This window comes from Benincasa hispida, chromosome 1 (assembly GCF_027475165.1).
Source record: "Benincasa hispida cultivar pf3 chromosome 1, pf3_genome.v1.1, whole genome shotgun sequence".
NCBI lineage: Eukaryota > Viridiplantae > Streptophyta > Magnoliopsida > Cucurbitales > Cucurbitaceae > Benincasa > Benincasa hispida.
In genome coordinates this window covers 918,196-935,497 of record NC_143478.1, presented here as the reverse complement: position 1 = coordinate 935,497, position 17,302 = coordinate 918,196, and the positions used below count along the sequence as shown (strand labels likewise).

The following is a 17,302-nucleotide window of genomic DNA, read 5'->3' as shown; positions in this document are numbered from 1 at the left end:
GGGAGGTGGTGTGATAAATTTTACCGTTCGGTGGAGGAACTATTTTCGGTGAATGTGGCGTCAACCATGGGCTCTGATACCAAGTTGAAGATAAAGAGGTTTTGGAAATTTGCTTTAGTCCTTTGGACTTCCCTTTTCTTGTTTTGTATTATGTATTGAATCGATAAAAGAATATCTACAACCCTATTTCCTTTATACAAAGCTTGCCCTAGTTTGTTACAATAATAATAATACAAGGAATAAGAATATTACACATGGCACTACATGATAGGTGGAGAACAAACCAATTCTTAACTTAATGGTGACTCACCTCCTTCTTCTTCCACCTTTGCTTTCCCTTTTTCATTTCTAATTTTTGCTCTAACAGTGGATTATTCAGAGCGAGTTCCATGGACAATATGGATGGAATAGCTATTGGGTGGTTAGGACACCCTATTTCTAGAGATAAAGAAGGGCACAAACTTTTTGTACGCCGTATGCCGACCTTTTTTGAAACATTTTCGGTTGTTTTGGTAGGCGGAGACGGAATTGTTAGGGCCGATGTTCTTTTTCGAAGAGCAAAATCGAAGTATAGTGTTGAAAGGTCGGTGTAACTATTGAGTTCTATGGCGATGAACTCAATGGAGTGAGTTCAGTTTTTAATAAGGGTTATTTAGGTTGAAAAAATTTACAACCCGAACAATTGGATTGGGTCTAAAAAGACATTCAACCTAATCCATGAACACCCCTAATGGTTTCTTTCTAAACTCATACCTCGTTGCTTATAGTTTTTCTTCAACTTTCTATAGATTTTTCTTAATTTCTTTTCTAGATTGTTCACTAAAAGTTTGAGATTTTTTCAATTTTGCTACTCTTTAATCTTGTGATTTTGTTTCGACATGAACGTTAGGCGGTTTCACAAGCCCATGATTTCTTTTCCTTCTTTTGGATCATATTTCAATTTTTCAAGAAAATACTTTAAAATTATGCATCTTTTTTAGGAGTTTTAATTTTTTAAATCATAAATGGTTGGTTTGAATATCCAAAAACATTAATTTTACTTATACTCTAATTTTTAATTTTTTTTATTATTTTAACTCTTATGCTTTTATTTGCGCTTTTTGAATACACATTAAATTGTATTATATTATCTTAAAATATAGTTTAGGATTTTTTTTTTTTTTTTTTTGCAAAGGTAAATCCAATTTACGTATATAAAGTATATGCGGAAGTGTTTGTAATATAACAACTGTATTTCTTAATATTTCTAGAATTTACAATATACCTATACTATATTTCTTATCAATTGCATTGGTTTTTAAGTAATTGTGTTTTTAAAAATAATCATTGCAAATCATATACAAATACTTTGAATACCCATTAGTTTTGTGAATTTAAGTTTAAAACATACTATTAATATATATAAAGACAGTTGTTGATTTCTATTTCATGTCTATTAATAGAGGGTAAATATGATCGATTTATAATTTCTAATAATCGAGTTAAATAATTTTTAAATATTACGTGTGTTTTATTTTTTTTCATTCTAATAGTAATGAAATCTATGTAGTTAGGATTTTAATTTTATCTAGTAACTTGAATTACTAATAAATAAGATTTGATAGAGCTATTTTGAACATTTGAAATTAATAATTCAGAAAATATTCTTACCATTTATCTAATTTCATAATTTTTTTTTGTCATTTATTAAAATGAAACTTCCTATTTTGTTATTTCTCTTATTAGTTCTATTTATGGAATCAATTTTTACATAAGAAGTCTATCTTACGCCATATTTCATAAATATCTTTAAATTTGATTTTTTTTTCCAAAAGATCTTTTAGTGTCATTTTTGGACAATTTTACCATTTTTTATATTTATTTAAATTCGTTATATATATATTTATTCTATTCTCAAAGCTACTTTAGCGATTGAGAGAGAAAACACATTTGTTATAAAGTTAGAAAATACATTTAATATAGTTTTCTCATCTATCAAAGATAGAAATATATATATATATATATATATATATATTTATTTTATTCTCAAAGCTACTTTAGCGATTGAGAGAGAAAACACATTTGTTATAAAGTTAGAAAATACATTTAATATAGTTTTCTCATCTATCAAAGATAGAAAATGCAATTATTTTAAATTTTTTTTCTATTTTCCAATTTGGAAAAAAAAATTATTTTCTATTATGTTGGTTTTCACATATCAATTTATTGATTTTTTTTTTAATATTTTTTTATAGATCAATGGTTATTTTAAATATACCTTATAACAGATTCATGATTATTTTAAAAATATTTTAGAAGATTTGTTAGGTATTTGAAAATATTCTAATCAATACTACCGTTTATAAATTAGAAATTGACTTAATGTTTGACATAAATCACAATATAAACCAATATATGGAATATATCACAATATATAAATCTTCATAAATTTTATTTACACCACAATATATATCATAATACAATAAGTCTAAATAAAAGAAAAAATACTCGTTTATATTAAATAAATGAATATATATATCATAGCATATATAAAATTTCTTACAAAAGCTAAAAAAAGTATATATATATAAAAAAGGAAAACATAAGGTCCATCTTCATATGAGGATTTATAATACATAACCCTCCATCTTCATCTCTTATACTCAACCCGTCACCGTGAATTCGTCCCACGTTATCTGCGTCATCAATTCGTCCCAAGTCGTTCATGTCATCTCGTGTCGAGCCCTTAATTCGCCCCACGATGTCGTCTATCGCCTACAACCCACCTCGCCGGAAGGAGAAAATAGAGGGAGGGGGAAGGAGAAAAGAGAGGGAAGAGGAAGAAATTGGTATGAATTATGGGGGAGAAAATATATGAAATATATTATTAGGAAGAAAAAATATATGCATGAGAGAGAGTATGCATGGAAGAAATATATATATATATAGGCTAAATGGTAAATAGCAACTTATATTAGTGAAAATAGGGAGATCGAGTTATTATTATTATTATTTTTTTTTTAAAAATGAAATGCTCAGGTATTCTTAAGATCTTTTAGTAGAAATCCCTTTATGGAAATATAGCCACGGTTCAAATTATGGACCGTAATGAAATGACAGCCCAGAAGCATTTTAATTGGGTGGGCCAAGGTTGATTTATTGGGCCTCAATATTATCGGGCCCAAAGGCAAATATCCGATGCGACCCGACCCGGTTCGTAACAGGGAACGGAGAAAGTGAGACGGTGGGTTTAGAGAAGGGAAGAAAGAGAATGGAGGTGATTGGATGGCCTCACCATCGTCTTCTTCGTCGTCCTTGAATTCAACCTGTGGGCTTCTCGCTTTTCTTGATTTGGACGAGAAACACGACGAGGTTCGATCATCTATTTTGTCTGAACATTGCACTCTTAGGTTAAATTTGTGAGAAATTTCAATCGTGTTCTTGTTTTTTTTTCCCCGTTGATTAACGTATGCTCTGAAAATTGTTTACTACGGTATTCGATTCCCCTTCAAGATTATCAGAACGTCTAGTTTTCTAATTATTTTGGTTTGATTTAGTTTAATATAATGCTGAATGGGTTGGTTCTTGAAAAACGATTAGAACATAACACACAAGGTAAGAGCTGTAGTGCTTGTAGGATGTTGTTGTCTATCCATTGTGTTATACAAAACATGCATTTATTGTATTATTATATGCTTTCTGATAGTTGAATGAAGATCGAATTCTTGTGTAGATTTTGTGGTCGCTTCAGTTTATGTGTACCATAAGGAAAAGAAGTGCTTTTGTATATTTTGTGGTCGCCTCAGTTGTTATTTATTTAAGGAAAAGATTCACCTTCTGGAAAGGTATGCTTAAATAGTATTTAAATGAGGACCATAGAAACCTCCAATAAATACCCACATGTAACCCAACACATTTTCAAATCATAAATCCTCGCACCCTTATACCCTTCACTCTTTGAAAGTTGTCGCATCAGATTTATTGGCCAGTATTTATAAAAAAAAAAGTTGACTTTGTAAAAGTTAATCGTGAACATGGCCTTTCTTGTAGTGGCAACTTTTGCAGTTAACCGTTATTTGTTAATTTGTGTTGCCAACATTGGGTTTGTTTTGTCAATCTTTGATTTACTTTACCATCACAATTGAGACCAACCATGGGCTGATTGCTATTTTAGTTGTATCTATGTTATGATACTTCTTTTTCTAGATGCTACATGCTAAACATTCCAAATCAATGAGATGAAAGAGCACTAAGGTGTGAGCTTATGAGCTCATTGTAATGAAAATATTTTTATTAATATATGTTAAATTCTTCCTAATCTTCTCTTTGTTCATGAATTTACGTTTAAATACTTCATATTCTTCTTTTTCTTAGTAAATTTACATTTTAGTGTTTTTTTGGAAAAATCTACTAGTGTCTGGTCAACTTGCTTTCACTGCTCCTGTTTTCTTTTTTTCTTTTTTTTCTTTTTTGTTTTCTGTCATTATCTTCATTTAGTTACCATTTTAATTCCCAATTGTCCTTGTTTGAGTGTCCCAGCCGGGTGGTATTATAATCTACTGAGCATTGATCTTTCCCTCCCAATGCAGAGTATGAAGGAGATGGAGACTGAATGGATCATGGATGTTCCTGATACACCTGACCGGTTAGCTGCCCGACAAATTAATGGCGGACAGTTTGTTCGGACGGAGACTGGTTCTTCTTTATCTAGTCGTTTGAGAAACCCTGATTTCATGATGGAAGAGGGGATGAATGGCATGAAGGGAGTGGGGGTGCTTGCCTGTGAAAATGGGCATGATTTGAGATTAGATAGGAGTTCTAAAAATATTCCTGGTGAAGATTTTACGGGTCGTAAAAACACCATTATTCTTTCACCGGGAGAGAATTCTTATGCATTGCAAAATAATCTTTTACTTAGAAAAGGTGGAAGGGAAAAATATTCATGTCAGGGGCCAAAACGGTTTATTTGCCCTCGCCGCGTGGATAAAGGGATAAATATATCTGTTGACTCTCCTTCCAAACCACCTCATTGTCAAGAAAATACTGCGGTTCCACAAATGAGAGAACATGATCTTAAGTCTAAACCTCAAACGGTTAATCGTCATGTGGCTAAGGACTATAAGATTGAGAACACCTTGAATGAACAGTCTGCTCGTTACATGCCAATTGCTTCAAAGAAACCCAACATAAACATTAAAGGGAAGGAAAAGGTTGTTGAGGAATCATTCCAAGATGTTGGTTTATCCATTATTCATAGAAAGGGAATTGAAAAATCCAATAACACCAATAATCGACAGGAAAAACAACTTTTGGGTTCTCGTCAGTTTGTTAGTTCACCTAGAGCTACCGGACATAAAAGATTGGTACGGAATGGTTGTATATCACCTCATAATATTGCAATAAAAGCAAAAAGTTTATCTGAGCAGTGTGAAAAGAGTTCAAGAGATGTTGACAAGAACAATTTGGGGAACATGCCATTAAGCAGTCCATTCTGTCCGATAGATATAAATGATATAGTTGCTGAAGACAATCGTAGTATCAAAGATAAAGGAAAAGGGATTATGCTTCAACCTTCTATCTCACATGATAGTGATGATGTCAAAGTTATTTTTTCAACTTGCAGGTAACAGAAAGATTCTCCTCACGCTATGCTGTAAATTAAAATTTTGTGGTTTTTTGCTTATATTTTGATGTTGTTGGCTGCCTATGAGGTATTGGACACTGAAATTCTCCTCTTGAGAGTTTATTTATATTTTTGCATGCTCTCTCGTTCATGCTTGGCGGTTCTTTTGAAGTTCTCATACATTTTAGCAATCATTTTTTTTCAACACTTTACTTTCTTTACCCTTTACTTTCTTTGGGGGTCCTCATACTTTCTTCTCTGTGGAACCTCTTCTCCCTACTGAAAAAGGTGAATCTAGGAGTGGTCTTTGTTATATCATTCACTTTAAGATGTAATGACAGTTTATTTATCTTACTAATATTGCCGATTGTTTTTAAAATTTCCTATTTCCTTTAAACAACCTGAGAGTTGCAGACTCTGCTATCCTTCATCGCAAAATAATTTTGTAGACACCTTAAATCCAGCTACGTTCATTGTTAGAATTTTACTATGTCATGGCGTTTCTATAGAATTCTTGTAGAACTACTACTCACTTTCTCAAGTTGTTGCGTGTTGGCTTTAGCATGTTCTTCATTTCCCTTTGGATTGTGAAAAGTTCTTAGTGCCACTATACCGGGGATTTTGAATCATGTAGATTTGACTCTTCGCATCACTGTACCCTGTAGTGCAATGGTTCGGCATCGGGAGACCATGCAGGTCTATTCCAGGTTTCCATGCAAGAGACTACAGTCTTGTCATGAATGATTGCTTGGCACACTGCATTGTGACCACTCTTGCTGGTGTATGAAACTACATGGTTAAATGTTTTATTGGATTTACAACAACTGGATGTAGTTGGATATTGGTGAACCCTATCTAAATCAGTTAAAATATAACATCATTCAACAACTTTAGTTGTTGATGCCAACACGTATTAAAATTTAGCTTCAATTTTTCTTGTTATGCCTGCAGCCTTCAAAAGCAATTTGTCCTGATATCTTATTTGCTTTCAGTGACACGGAAAAGGCTGCTGAAGCAATTCCAGCTGGAACTTCCAGATTAGGTACATCTGAACGTTGTGAAGAAGTAGGCGTTTGGAGAAGAACACACAATCATTCAAGGAAAGGGATCGTCTTGTCTAATCCATCTGGGGATTCTTTTAAGAAGATTGATAGTGTTGGAAGGCTTTCTAATGGAAAAACTGAGATGGTCATGGAGAGACAAATCCCTAGCAGGCAAGAACTCATAGCAGAAACTGATTATGCAGGAAACGCTGATACATCTCAAAAGGCTTCCAGCACTGTACCCAAAATAGATCAGACTATTCGACCGATGCATGCTGAAAACAAACTAAACAAAAAACAAAAGAAACATGGATCAACTTCACAAATTAATACTTCATGCCGCATTCCAGATGTCGTGTACCTTGGTACATCTGGGGAGTCTTCAAATTCAAGGTCAACTAAACTGCAGGGTCAAAGAATTCGTGATAATTTGAATGAAGTAATTGAGGTTGATGAGTTGTCACCTGAAATGAGACACCCTGTCTCCCAGACTGTTGGTAGCTTAAATGATGACACCTCAGATGTTAGGGCAAGACAACTTGAAGCTGACGAGATGTTGGCTCGTGAACTTCAGGAACAACTATATCAGGAGATGCCTATTGGAGGGGAAGAGGTGGTTAATTCTTATATAAGCTATGCCTGTCCATGCTTAATCAGCAACTTACTAAGAAGGTATTCTTGATTTCATAAGTTTTATGTTTCTTTTGGCAGATTGATGAACATTTAGCTATGGCACTGCAGCAGGTGGAACATGGCCTTCTTGCACCCTCCCGCCGGACTTACAATGTATTATATCCTTTTTGACTCTTCTTTTTTCTCTTCCTGTGACTGCAACCTCTTTGCTCTTTGGAAATATTGTCATATGAAATTAGGGTAATTGGATTGGGTAGTATTTTTTGGGATAATAATTAAAGGTATAACAACATTTTTAAAGAATCGCGAATATAGCAAAATCTATCAGTGATAGACTCTACCGCTAATGCATTCCTACCAGTGATATGGTCTATTATTGATAGACCTCTACTAGCGATATGGTCTACCACTGATAGACTTTGAAAGCAAAATCTAAATTTTGTTATATCTGCAAATTCTTTTGCATTATTCTATATCTGCAAATACTTTGAGCCTGATTGCTATATTTGCAACCGTCCTCTGAAATTATCCAATTCCTCACGTTGATATTACAGAGATTGTGTTTGCAAATTCATTCTTGGATGTATACCTACGCAAGTGAACTTTTTTGTCCTCCCCTTCTATTTTTTCACCTAAAAGTTGAAAACTTATTACCAATGCAACCCCACAATGTTAATCTATGTCTACAAAGCTACTCAACGATTTGAGGGGAAGCTGCTCAACGATTTGAGGGGGAGGGGGGTTGGAGTGTCATTGGCATAGCTTTGAACTAATTTATGTTTAACATTTTTCTACATGCATTTTCTTCGTAGGTTTGGTGGAAAGATGGCTAACATGTTTTCCTAAAATAATTCGACCTTTCTTAACTAATTATCTTTACTTTTTTAAATGTACAGTGTGCCCGGTAAGAGATAATTTAGTCATGCATTCTTTCCTGTATCCATCTGCTATCTAAAAGATGATTATTTCTTTTGTTCAGAGTCAGAGGGGCTCGTTGGTAGCACAGGCCAACAGACGCACTCGTTCTCAATCTTTACAAAACTCTTCTAATAGAATGCGGACTCGAGTAACCCACTCTGCACGAATGGCACAGTTGAGGAATCAATTTTTTGGTGGCTCTCATAGAGTGTCAAGTAGACAAAGGAATGTTAATTTTCCTATGCATATGGATTTAGATATGGTAATTACTATAGTCTTTGTTGGTGCTAGGTTAATCAGCTAATTTTTTCTTATTAACAAGCACTTTTTTGCTTGTTATATGGACAAGATGTATGAAATAGATTGTTGATGGTATGATGATTGTATCTTGCCTATGATTGTTTGTAATGAGATTGTTTATCCTTTATCATATTCAAACACTAGTAAATTGCTTTTGACACAGAGACTTGATATATTGGAAGCTCTGGAGGCTGCAGTTGGAGATATGGAAGATGTGAGAATGAATAGGGACATCTTGCATATCCAGCGTGATTTCAACGAGTAAGATTTCAATCTATTTGAAAATGATTTATAACTTACACTTGGGTTTTCACTTTTCAGTTAATGTTACAAATTTGTTAGCAAGATATCTTGAAGTCCTCGTTATATTATTTCTATTAAAAATAAATAATAGGGAAGAGAAGAACAACAAGATTACGTGGAAATCCTAGTGTAGGGAGAAAAACCACGATATAAAGTCTTTTCTTATTTTTTTTTAAAACTGATACACTAAATACACAGGGACACACTATATAAATAGACAGTAGGAAATCCTAGGGGTCTTACACAATTACATAAATTCCCCTAGGTTAAAAATCCTATTTCCAACACTCCACCTCAAGTTGGTGCATAGATATCAACAAGTCCCAACTTGCTTACATAATAATTAAAATTTTGTCTCAATAACCCTTTTGTAAGTACATCAGCAACTTGTTGATTCGAAGGAATATAAGGGATGCATATGTTTCCACTGTCCAATCTCTCCTTAATGTAGTGTCTGTCTATCTCCACATGTTTAGTTCTGTCGTGTTGAACTGGATTGTTTGCAATACTGATGGCAGCTTTATTATCACAAAACAATTTTATTGGAAGCTCATTATCTTGCTGGACATCTGATAATACTTTCTTCAACCAGATTTCTTCACAAATCCTTAGACTCATGGCCCGATACTCAGCCTCAGCATTACTTCTAGCAACAACTCGTTTTTTACTTCTCCAGGTGACTAGATTTCCCAAGACAAACGTACAATACCCAGACATAGATCTTCTATCAACAACAGACCTTACCTAGTCAGAATCAGTGTAAGCTTCAACAGATCGTTTATCGGTTTTCCTGAACATTAGGCCTTTACCAGGAGTTCCTTTCAGATATCGAAGAATATGTTCAACTGCTATCATAGGATCCTCACAAGGAGCTTGCATGAACTGACTCACAACACTTACTGCATAAGAAATATCCGGTCTTGTGTGAGACAAGTATATCAACTTCCCAACTAACCACTGATACCTTTCTTTATTAACAGGAATTCCATCACTCTTATCACCGATTTTTGCATTGTATTCTACTGGCGTGTCAACAGGTTTACACCCAGTCATACCTGTTTCCTTTAGCAAGTCCAGTGTATATTTTCGTTGAGAAACCGATATACCCTCTTTTGAGCGAGCCACTTCCATTCCAAGAAAGTATTTTAGCTTCCCGAGGTCTTTAATTTCAAACTTTCTAGCCATCTCTGTTTTTAGTCTTGTGACTTCTACATCATCATCCCCAGATAAAACAATGTCATCAACATAGACAATTAGAACAACTATTTTCCCTGATGTTGATCTTCTTATAAAAAGAGTGTGATCGGAATGTCCTTGAACATATCCCTGTGCTTTCACAAACGTTGTGAACTTGTCAAACCAGGCTCATGGAGATTGTTTCAATTCGTATAGTGATTTCCTCAATCTACACACTTTATTTTTAAATCGACTCTCGAACCCGGGAGGGGGACTTATATAGACTTCCTCCTCAAGTTCCCCATTCAAAAACGCATTTTTAACATCAAGTTGGTGTAGGGGCCAATCTTTATTCACAGCTACTGACAGAAGTACTAGGATCGTGTTAAGTTTAGCCACAGGTGAAAACGTTTCAGAATATTCCACTCCATATGTTTGGGTAAAGCCTCTTGCAACAAGTCTGGCCTTGTATCGGTCAATCGTCCCATCTGACTTGTACTTTATAGTAAACACCCATTTACATCCTACTGTTTTGTGCCCTTCAGGCAGAGTCACCGGTTCCCAGGTTTTATTCTTTTCCAGAGCCTTATTTCTTCCATAACAGCAGACCGCCATTCTGGTTTTTTCATTGCAACACTTATGTTATCTGGAACTACCTTAATATCCAAGCTAGTAGTAAAAGCCTTGAACTCGGATGTCAAATTACTATATGTCATGTAACTATGCATAGGATATTTAGTACATGAACGGGTACCTTTCCTCAGGGCTATAGGAAGATCAAGTGATGCATCACGTTCTTTCACCTCTTCAGGCTTCTCACCATGATTTACTATCTGTGTATCAGAAACTTCAGTAGTATCTTCCACATCATCATTAGCACGGACCATCTCATCCTCTGTAGCTTCAATCATTTCATCCTTTACAGTTTCCCTTTCTATCACTCTCTTAGCATCACCGCTCCCTTCTCCCTTGTCATACTTGCCTTCATCATTCTCTATACATAAATCAACATCATTAGGAATATACGTACCTGGACCTGACGACAGGTCTGACTCTTGTACTGGAGCCGGCAGTTCTAGTTCAACAGGTGACACTGCTTCCTTCCTGAGATTTTTCTTGTAGTACGTTTTCCAAGGAACTTGATTGGTAGGAAGGACCAGACTATCATGCTCAGGACTAGGTTTAGACAAGGTTTGAATGGGCGCTGACTCTAAAGGAATAGTATAAGATGACCAGTTAGTCTCTTCATTTATGTTCTCCCCCTGAAGATGACTAACAGGGAAGAACGACTGATCCTCGAGAAAGGTGACATCCATAGAGACATAGTATTTTCGAGATGACGGGTGATAGCACTTATATCTACGTTGATGGAGTGGATATCCAACAAAGACATACTTCTGAGCACGAGGAGTAAATTTCGTGCGGTTTGGACCATGGGAGTGAAGAAAAGCAACACGACCAAAAACCCGAAGAGAAACATTAGAAATCAACCGAGTATTAGGAAAAACTCTTTAAACAATTCCAAAGGGGTATGAAGATTAAGAATATGAGAGGGCATCCGATTAATGAGGTGAGCAGCAGTAAGAACTGCATCTCCCCAGAGGTACGACGGAAGGGTGGCAGATAACATAAGAGATCGGGCTACTTCAACCAGATGCCTATTTTTACGCTCAGCTGCTCCATTTTGTTGCGGAGTGTAAGCACATGAGCTTTGGTGGACAATACCTTTAGAATCGAGAAATTCTTTGAAGGAGGCATTAAAAAATTCTCGCCCATTATCACTTCTTAAAATCCCAATCTTTGTTTTAAATTGCGTTTCGACAGTTGTGTAAAACTGTTGGAAAACAGAGGACACTTCAGATTTATCAGTGAGCAGGAAAACCCAGGTGAGACGGGTGTGATCATCTATAAACATGATAAACCACCGTTTTCCCGTGGAAGTAGTAACCGGTGAGGGACCCCATACATCACTATGAACAAGAGAAAAAGGACTCGAGGGTTTGTAAGGCTGATAATGGAAAGAAACACGATGTTGCTTGACACGAATACAAACATCACAATTAAAAGAAGAAGTACTAGCTAGCATTACGAAATAAATGAGGAAATAAATATTTCATATATTGAAAATTCGGATGTCCTAAGCGAAAATGCCATAACATAACATCATTTTCAGAAACAGAGAAATTTAAAGACATAAACCCAGATTGGTGATCATTCCTAGAGGAAGCTTCGTCAGAAAGGAAGTAGAGTCCCTTTTTGTGCCGGGCAGTGCCAATCGTCATCCCCAATTTCAGATCCTGAAATAAAACTGAATTTGGTGAGAAAATTGCCAAACACCTCAAATCTCTTGTTATTTACTGACAGATAACAAATTATATGGTATTTTAGGCACATGTAAGGTATCACGTAGAATTAAACCATGAAACGGAGAGATATTGCCCTTTCCTGCAACAGGGGCAAAAGACCTGTCTGCAATTTGAATCCTCTCATTACCAGCACTCGGATTATATGACATAAATAACTCTGAGGAACTCGTAAGGTGATCAGTAGACCCCGAATCCACAATCCATGGTTTCTTACCATTTACATTAATTAGGCCAAAAGAAGAAAAATTACCTGACTGTGCAATTGCACTCACCCCAACTGTACTCGAGCTGTGTTTACCGTCACCAGAAGATTTCTTTTGAGTTTGTTCATCTATTGAATCACTTGCCAGGGCACGACTAGTATTAGATTTTTCATGAGACTGTCGTTGCCTGCTATTTGGAGGCTTCCCGTGTAATTTCCAACATTGATCCTTCGTATGCCAAAGCTTTTTACAATGTTCATAAACTGGAGGAGGTTTTTTATCACCATCAGTACTGGACGGTTTGGCAACAAAGGCGGCTGCATCAGTAGTTGAGGTGATATTATTCATGGCACACGACCGATCTTCTTCTAGCCGTATTTTAGAACAGACTTCTCGAAGTGAAGGAATCGGGCGCTGGCCCAAGATTCGACTACGAACCCCATCAAACTTTGGATTTAATCCAGTCAAAAACACAAACACGATCTGCTTCCTCAATCTTCAAATATTGGGCCCCATCCTGTGGACAATTCCAGACAATCTCTCAAGTCCATTTCCTGCCACAACATCAACAGTTTGTTAAAATAAGAGGTAACATCCATAGACCCTTGTTTGGATTCATGAACCTGTTTATGGAGTGTATATAGCCGGGAGATATTCTGTTGTTTAGAATATAGATCTTGTGCTGCCTCCCAAATATCCTTGGCTGTTGCAACATATAATAGCGGTCTTCCTATCTGGGGTTCCATACTGTTCACCAAGACAGACTGTAGCAACGAATCTTCTCCTTTCCAATTCCGTTCTTGTGGATCACCTGGGGCCGGCTTTGGAATTTCCCCTGTCAAATATCCAAACTTGTGATGCCCTTCCAAGACCATCTGGATCGATTGAGACCAGGAGAAATAGTTTTGGCCATTTAATTTTTCTTCGACGATAAATCCTGCAGAATTACCCATCGAACCAGATAAGTAGGAAACGTTAGGCACTATAAGTAATGAGTTTACCGGATTTTCTGAATAAACCGGTTGAGGATTTGCACCGAACATCGTATCCAAATTAGAAATCTGCTGTTGTAGGTAAGCCAACCATTATCTCACATCGTCTGGGTAACAAGCTGAACCACAATTGATTGGAACAGGTGCTGGTTGCTCGAGACCTCGGCTGTTGGATATGAAAAACCATCGGGTCGGCTGTTGAAGGAAACCAGATCACCGGGTCGGGCTGGATGGGCTAAAAGTGGATCGGCTGGCGCAAAAAATTGGACAGAAGAGCTCTTGGGTCGGGCTAGCCGTGGGTCGGATCACGGGTTGAAATTAAAAGCTGCGCCCTCGGGTCAGGCTAGCCTTGGGTCGGAATTAAAATCAAAATACTGGGTCTAGCTGATCTGCCCTGGTTCAACCCGAACTGGCCCGGTTTGCTCCAGACTGGTACTAACCCTAATCAGATCATCACGACTCCTCTGCTCCTCGCCTCCGATGCTGCTCACTTTGCCCTGGTAGCTCCGATCGAAGGTCAACATCTCCTCGCGGCCAGCCTGCTCTTCACGTCCGAGACCGCCGCCGACTCTGCCATGATCGTTGGTTCCTCGCGGCCGACTCCAGCTCCAATCGGATTCTGATTGGTTTCGGAATGGTGATACGCGATCGGCTGAGGGTGTTTTTCCAAGGATTGTACCTAAACGGCAGATATTAATTCCGGTAGGGCATCCTGAAAACATTCCTTTACCGCTGCTCGAATTACCGTTCTCATGTCAAAACTTGAAGACCCATCAACAGAGGAGGATTGAGGTTGATTCTCTTCCATAACGGCTAGGTTTTTGTCACCGCGCTCTGATATCATGTTAAAAATAAAGAATAGGGAAGAGAAGAACAACAAGATTACGTGGAAACCCTAGTGCAGGGGAAAAATCACGAAGTCTAGTCTTATTTGTTTTTAAAACTGATACACTAAATATACAGGGACACACTATATAAATAGACAATAGGAAACCCTAGGGGTCTTACACAATTACATAAATGTCCCTAGGTTAAAAACCCTATTTTCAACAATTTCCTCCCAATTAATACTGATTTCCATGTGTTGGGTCTTCCAAAAATTTTCAAGTCCACAAGTGCAAGCGAGGGAATGCACTCGTTTAAATATATATCATGGAGAAAGGATTGACATTTTGTTCTCATTTCAGTTAAATAAAGAGTATACTTGGCTAGAGACTGAATACTTTGTTATCAGGTGATAAAATGAGAGAAAAAAAAAGGAAAAAAGAGAACGAAAACATAAAGTATTTGGCCTGGGTCTGAGGAGTAGAACTTTATACATGTGAAACTGATATTCTCAAATATGAAATGTTAGCTGTTGCTATAATGGACGGAGAATTTTAAGTAAAAGGTGGAAGGTCATGTCTGAACTATGCAAAGTTTTATAAATGTAGTTGACCCGTGTGGAAATAAGTTCAAACTTCGGCAGACATTACAATAGTTTGAGAAACAAAGGATATTGTTCAAGCAGCAAGTAGCGTCAACAAAACAACCTAAGGGACAAGGGATAAGGGATCCTCTTACCTGACGGAAGAGTTACAAAAAGACCTTCCAGTCCAAGCTAAGTTAATGGTGTCTAAAATATAGTTACAAAACAACCTACACTTTTATACTATATCGTCTCTATATTAAAAGCATGTTACCAATTGCAGCCTCCATGTTTCTTTTATACAATGCATATGGTATCTTTAAGAAGTGCCTTAGCGGTGAGGGTTCAAGCTCTCAGATGCGAAACTTGGTAACTTATCCTCTCTTAGCTACTCCCAAGTGTCCTAGTGGTAAGGGTCTTGAAAGGTATGGAGATATCCTTCTAATTTCTGGGTTAATACTCTTAGATGGAAAAATTAGTAACCTAGTGTCTCTTAGAACTGGCCTTCTGTTTGCGAAACCTCCTAGGGTGGATCATTAACATGAACATAATTTAGTAGTAAGGAGACAGATTCTAATCTGTTTCAGATACTTTTGAGGTATGACCACCAGTAAGCTGGGAATGATTCTGAAATGTTGCTATCCGTGGATGTTTATTTTTGCAGCTTCTTGAAATCAGGATATTCCATTTGACCAGTCATTTGTCGTTGTTTTTTGGGATAAGAAACCCCTACGGTCAGTTGTTTTAGATTTGTGACATTATTCATTATTTATGCCAGGAATGATTATGAAATGCTGCTATCCCTTGACGAGAACAATCACCACCATGCTGGTGCATCTACCAACCGGATTAATAGTTTGCCACAATCTACAGTACAGGTAGATGGTGGTTCTGCATCCCATTTTCGGTTATTTTTCTTCTCTTGATTAAAAACTCATTCTCTGGATCACCAGGTGTACTGGTTTAGCTGCTCTTGACAATTTTTTTCCTGTCTTCCTCAGACTGACAGCATGGAAGAAGCTTGTGCAATTTGTCTTGATACGCCAACCATTGGAGATGTCATTCGCCATCTACCTTGTTTACACAAATTTCATAAAGATGTATGCGACTCAATAAAGAAGCCCCATTCTCCTTTTCAAGCCATAACCGCTAACCACTTCTCTTTCTTTGCTGTTTCAGTGTATCGATCCATGGCTACAGAGACGAACATCGTGCCCGGTTTGTAAGTGCTCAATCACTTGATACTAAGGGTGATTTTGGGTGTATTGCAAATCTGCATGCCCTCTTAATCTTTAGTGGAGCCAAGGTAAATTAGATTTATTATTTTCATTTTATTTTCCATCTTTTAGATGAGATAATGTAACAGAAATTTTCATACTATGGAGATGGTTCATCTCCTGCTTTAGTTTGGTTTTCCTTATGCTGCATATCGTATGCGATGTTAGAAGGTCATAAAGATTTTTTTACTGGATGATGACGGTCGTCATAGAACGATGCTCTCGTTGTGTATTCTCTCTAATTTTCCCTTCGTCTCGTCGTATAGCTTGTTAGAATGTTTTGCGCTTGAGCTTGGGCAGTCAGAAGCGTAAGACTTCAAAGGTGCAATTCTCCATTGGGGAACAAAGAAAAGTTCTCAGCCTGAATGAGTGGGCATGGTTTTGAATCATCTGCTGGAGAAGATTCATTATATGTACATCTTTGGCAGTTTTTTTTTTTTTTTTTTTTTTTTTTTTTTTTTTTTTTTTTATAAATAATTTTTAAGCTAAGCCATTGCCATCGAGCAAGAAAAGCCAAATATCATGTTAAACTTGTGAAATGTATCGGTGGCCATATACCTGCTTGGAATGCTCAATATTTAACAGGAACACTGTGCACCTAATTTGCATAGTGTAATTGACCATTCATGTGAAGGTGATCTTTGTTTGTTCGTCGCATATTGATTGATGTCTATTAGTGTCTACCACGGATAAACAATGATATTTTACTATATTTAAAAATATATTTAGTAGTTTTGTTATTTAAAATAATTATTCTGTACAAAAATTATTTTATTGTTCAACAAATTTTGGTTAATATTAAATATAAATGAATAAATTCTAGGTTGAAATAGATCGAGGATGTGTTTGGTTTTATTTTTCAAATGTTCCATTTAGAAAAAGAATCATTTTGAAAAAGTTGAGTTTTTGGTAATGATAACCAACTTTGGCGGCTACCTCTGGCAACAACCACCATCAAGTTCGGTGGTTGACAATCACTATCACCAACTCTAGTGCCACATTTGATGATCAACTTCAGTGATCACTAATGACGCTCAACTCTTGCAATTACTATTGTGGCGATCACAACTAACCACTTCTA

General features: G+C 36.5%; 1 protein-coding gene across 3 annotated transcripts; it reads left to right on the top strand.

Annotated features, from left to right (window-relative positions):
* Window positions 1-3,201: 3,201 nt before the first annotated feature.
* Window positions 3,202-16,878, top strand: LOC120085468 (RING/U-box superfamily protein). Of its 3 annotated transcripts, XR_005483962.2 has the most exons (10): window positions 3,202-3,351; window positions 4,569-5,602; window positions 6,595-7,258; window positions 7,357-7,431; window positions 8,258-8,458; window positions 8,660-8,757; window positions 15,723-15,822; window positions 15,946-16,044; window positions 16,124-16,250; window positions 16,488-16,878. XR_005483962.2 is itself a non-coding variant. In XM_039041448.2 (9 exons), exons 1-9 carry the CDS (start codon window positions 3,265-3,267, stop codon window positions 16,184-16,186), a joined length of 2,421 nt encoding a protein of 806 aa, XP_038897376.1. In that variant the 5' UTR covers window positions 3,202-3,264; the 3' UTR covers window positions 16,187-16,441. The 3 variants fall into 3 exon arrangements, 2 of the variants coding, with proteins under 2 accessions (XP_038897376.1, XP_038897385.1); XM_039041448.2 differs by lacking the exon at window positions 16,488-16,878 and having other exon boundaries at window positions 16,124-16,441; XM_039041457.2 differs by lacking the exons at window positions 3,202-3,351; window positions 16,488-16,878 and adding an exon at window positions 3,713-3,824 and having other exon boundaries at window positions 16,124-16,441.
* Window positions 16,879-17,302: the final 424 nt, after the last annotated feature.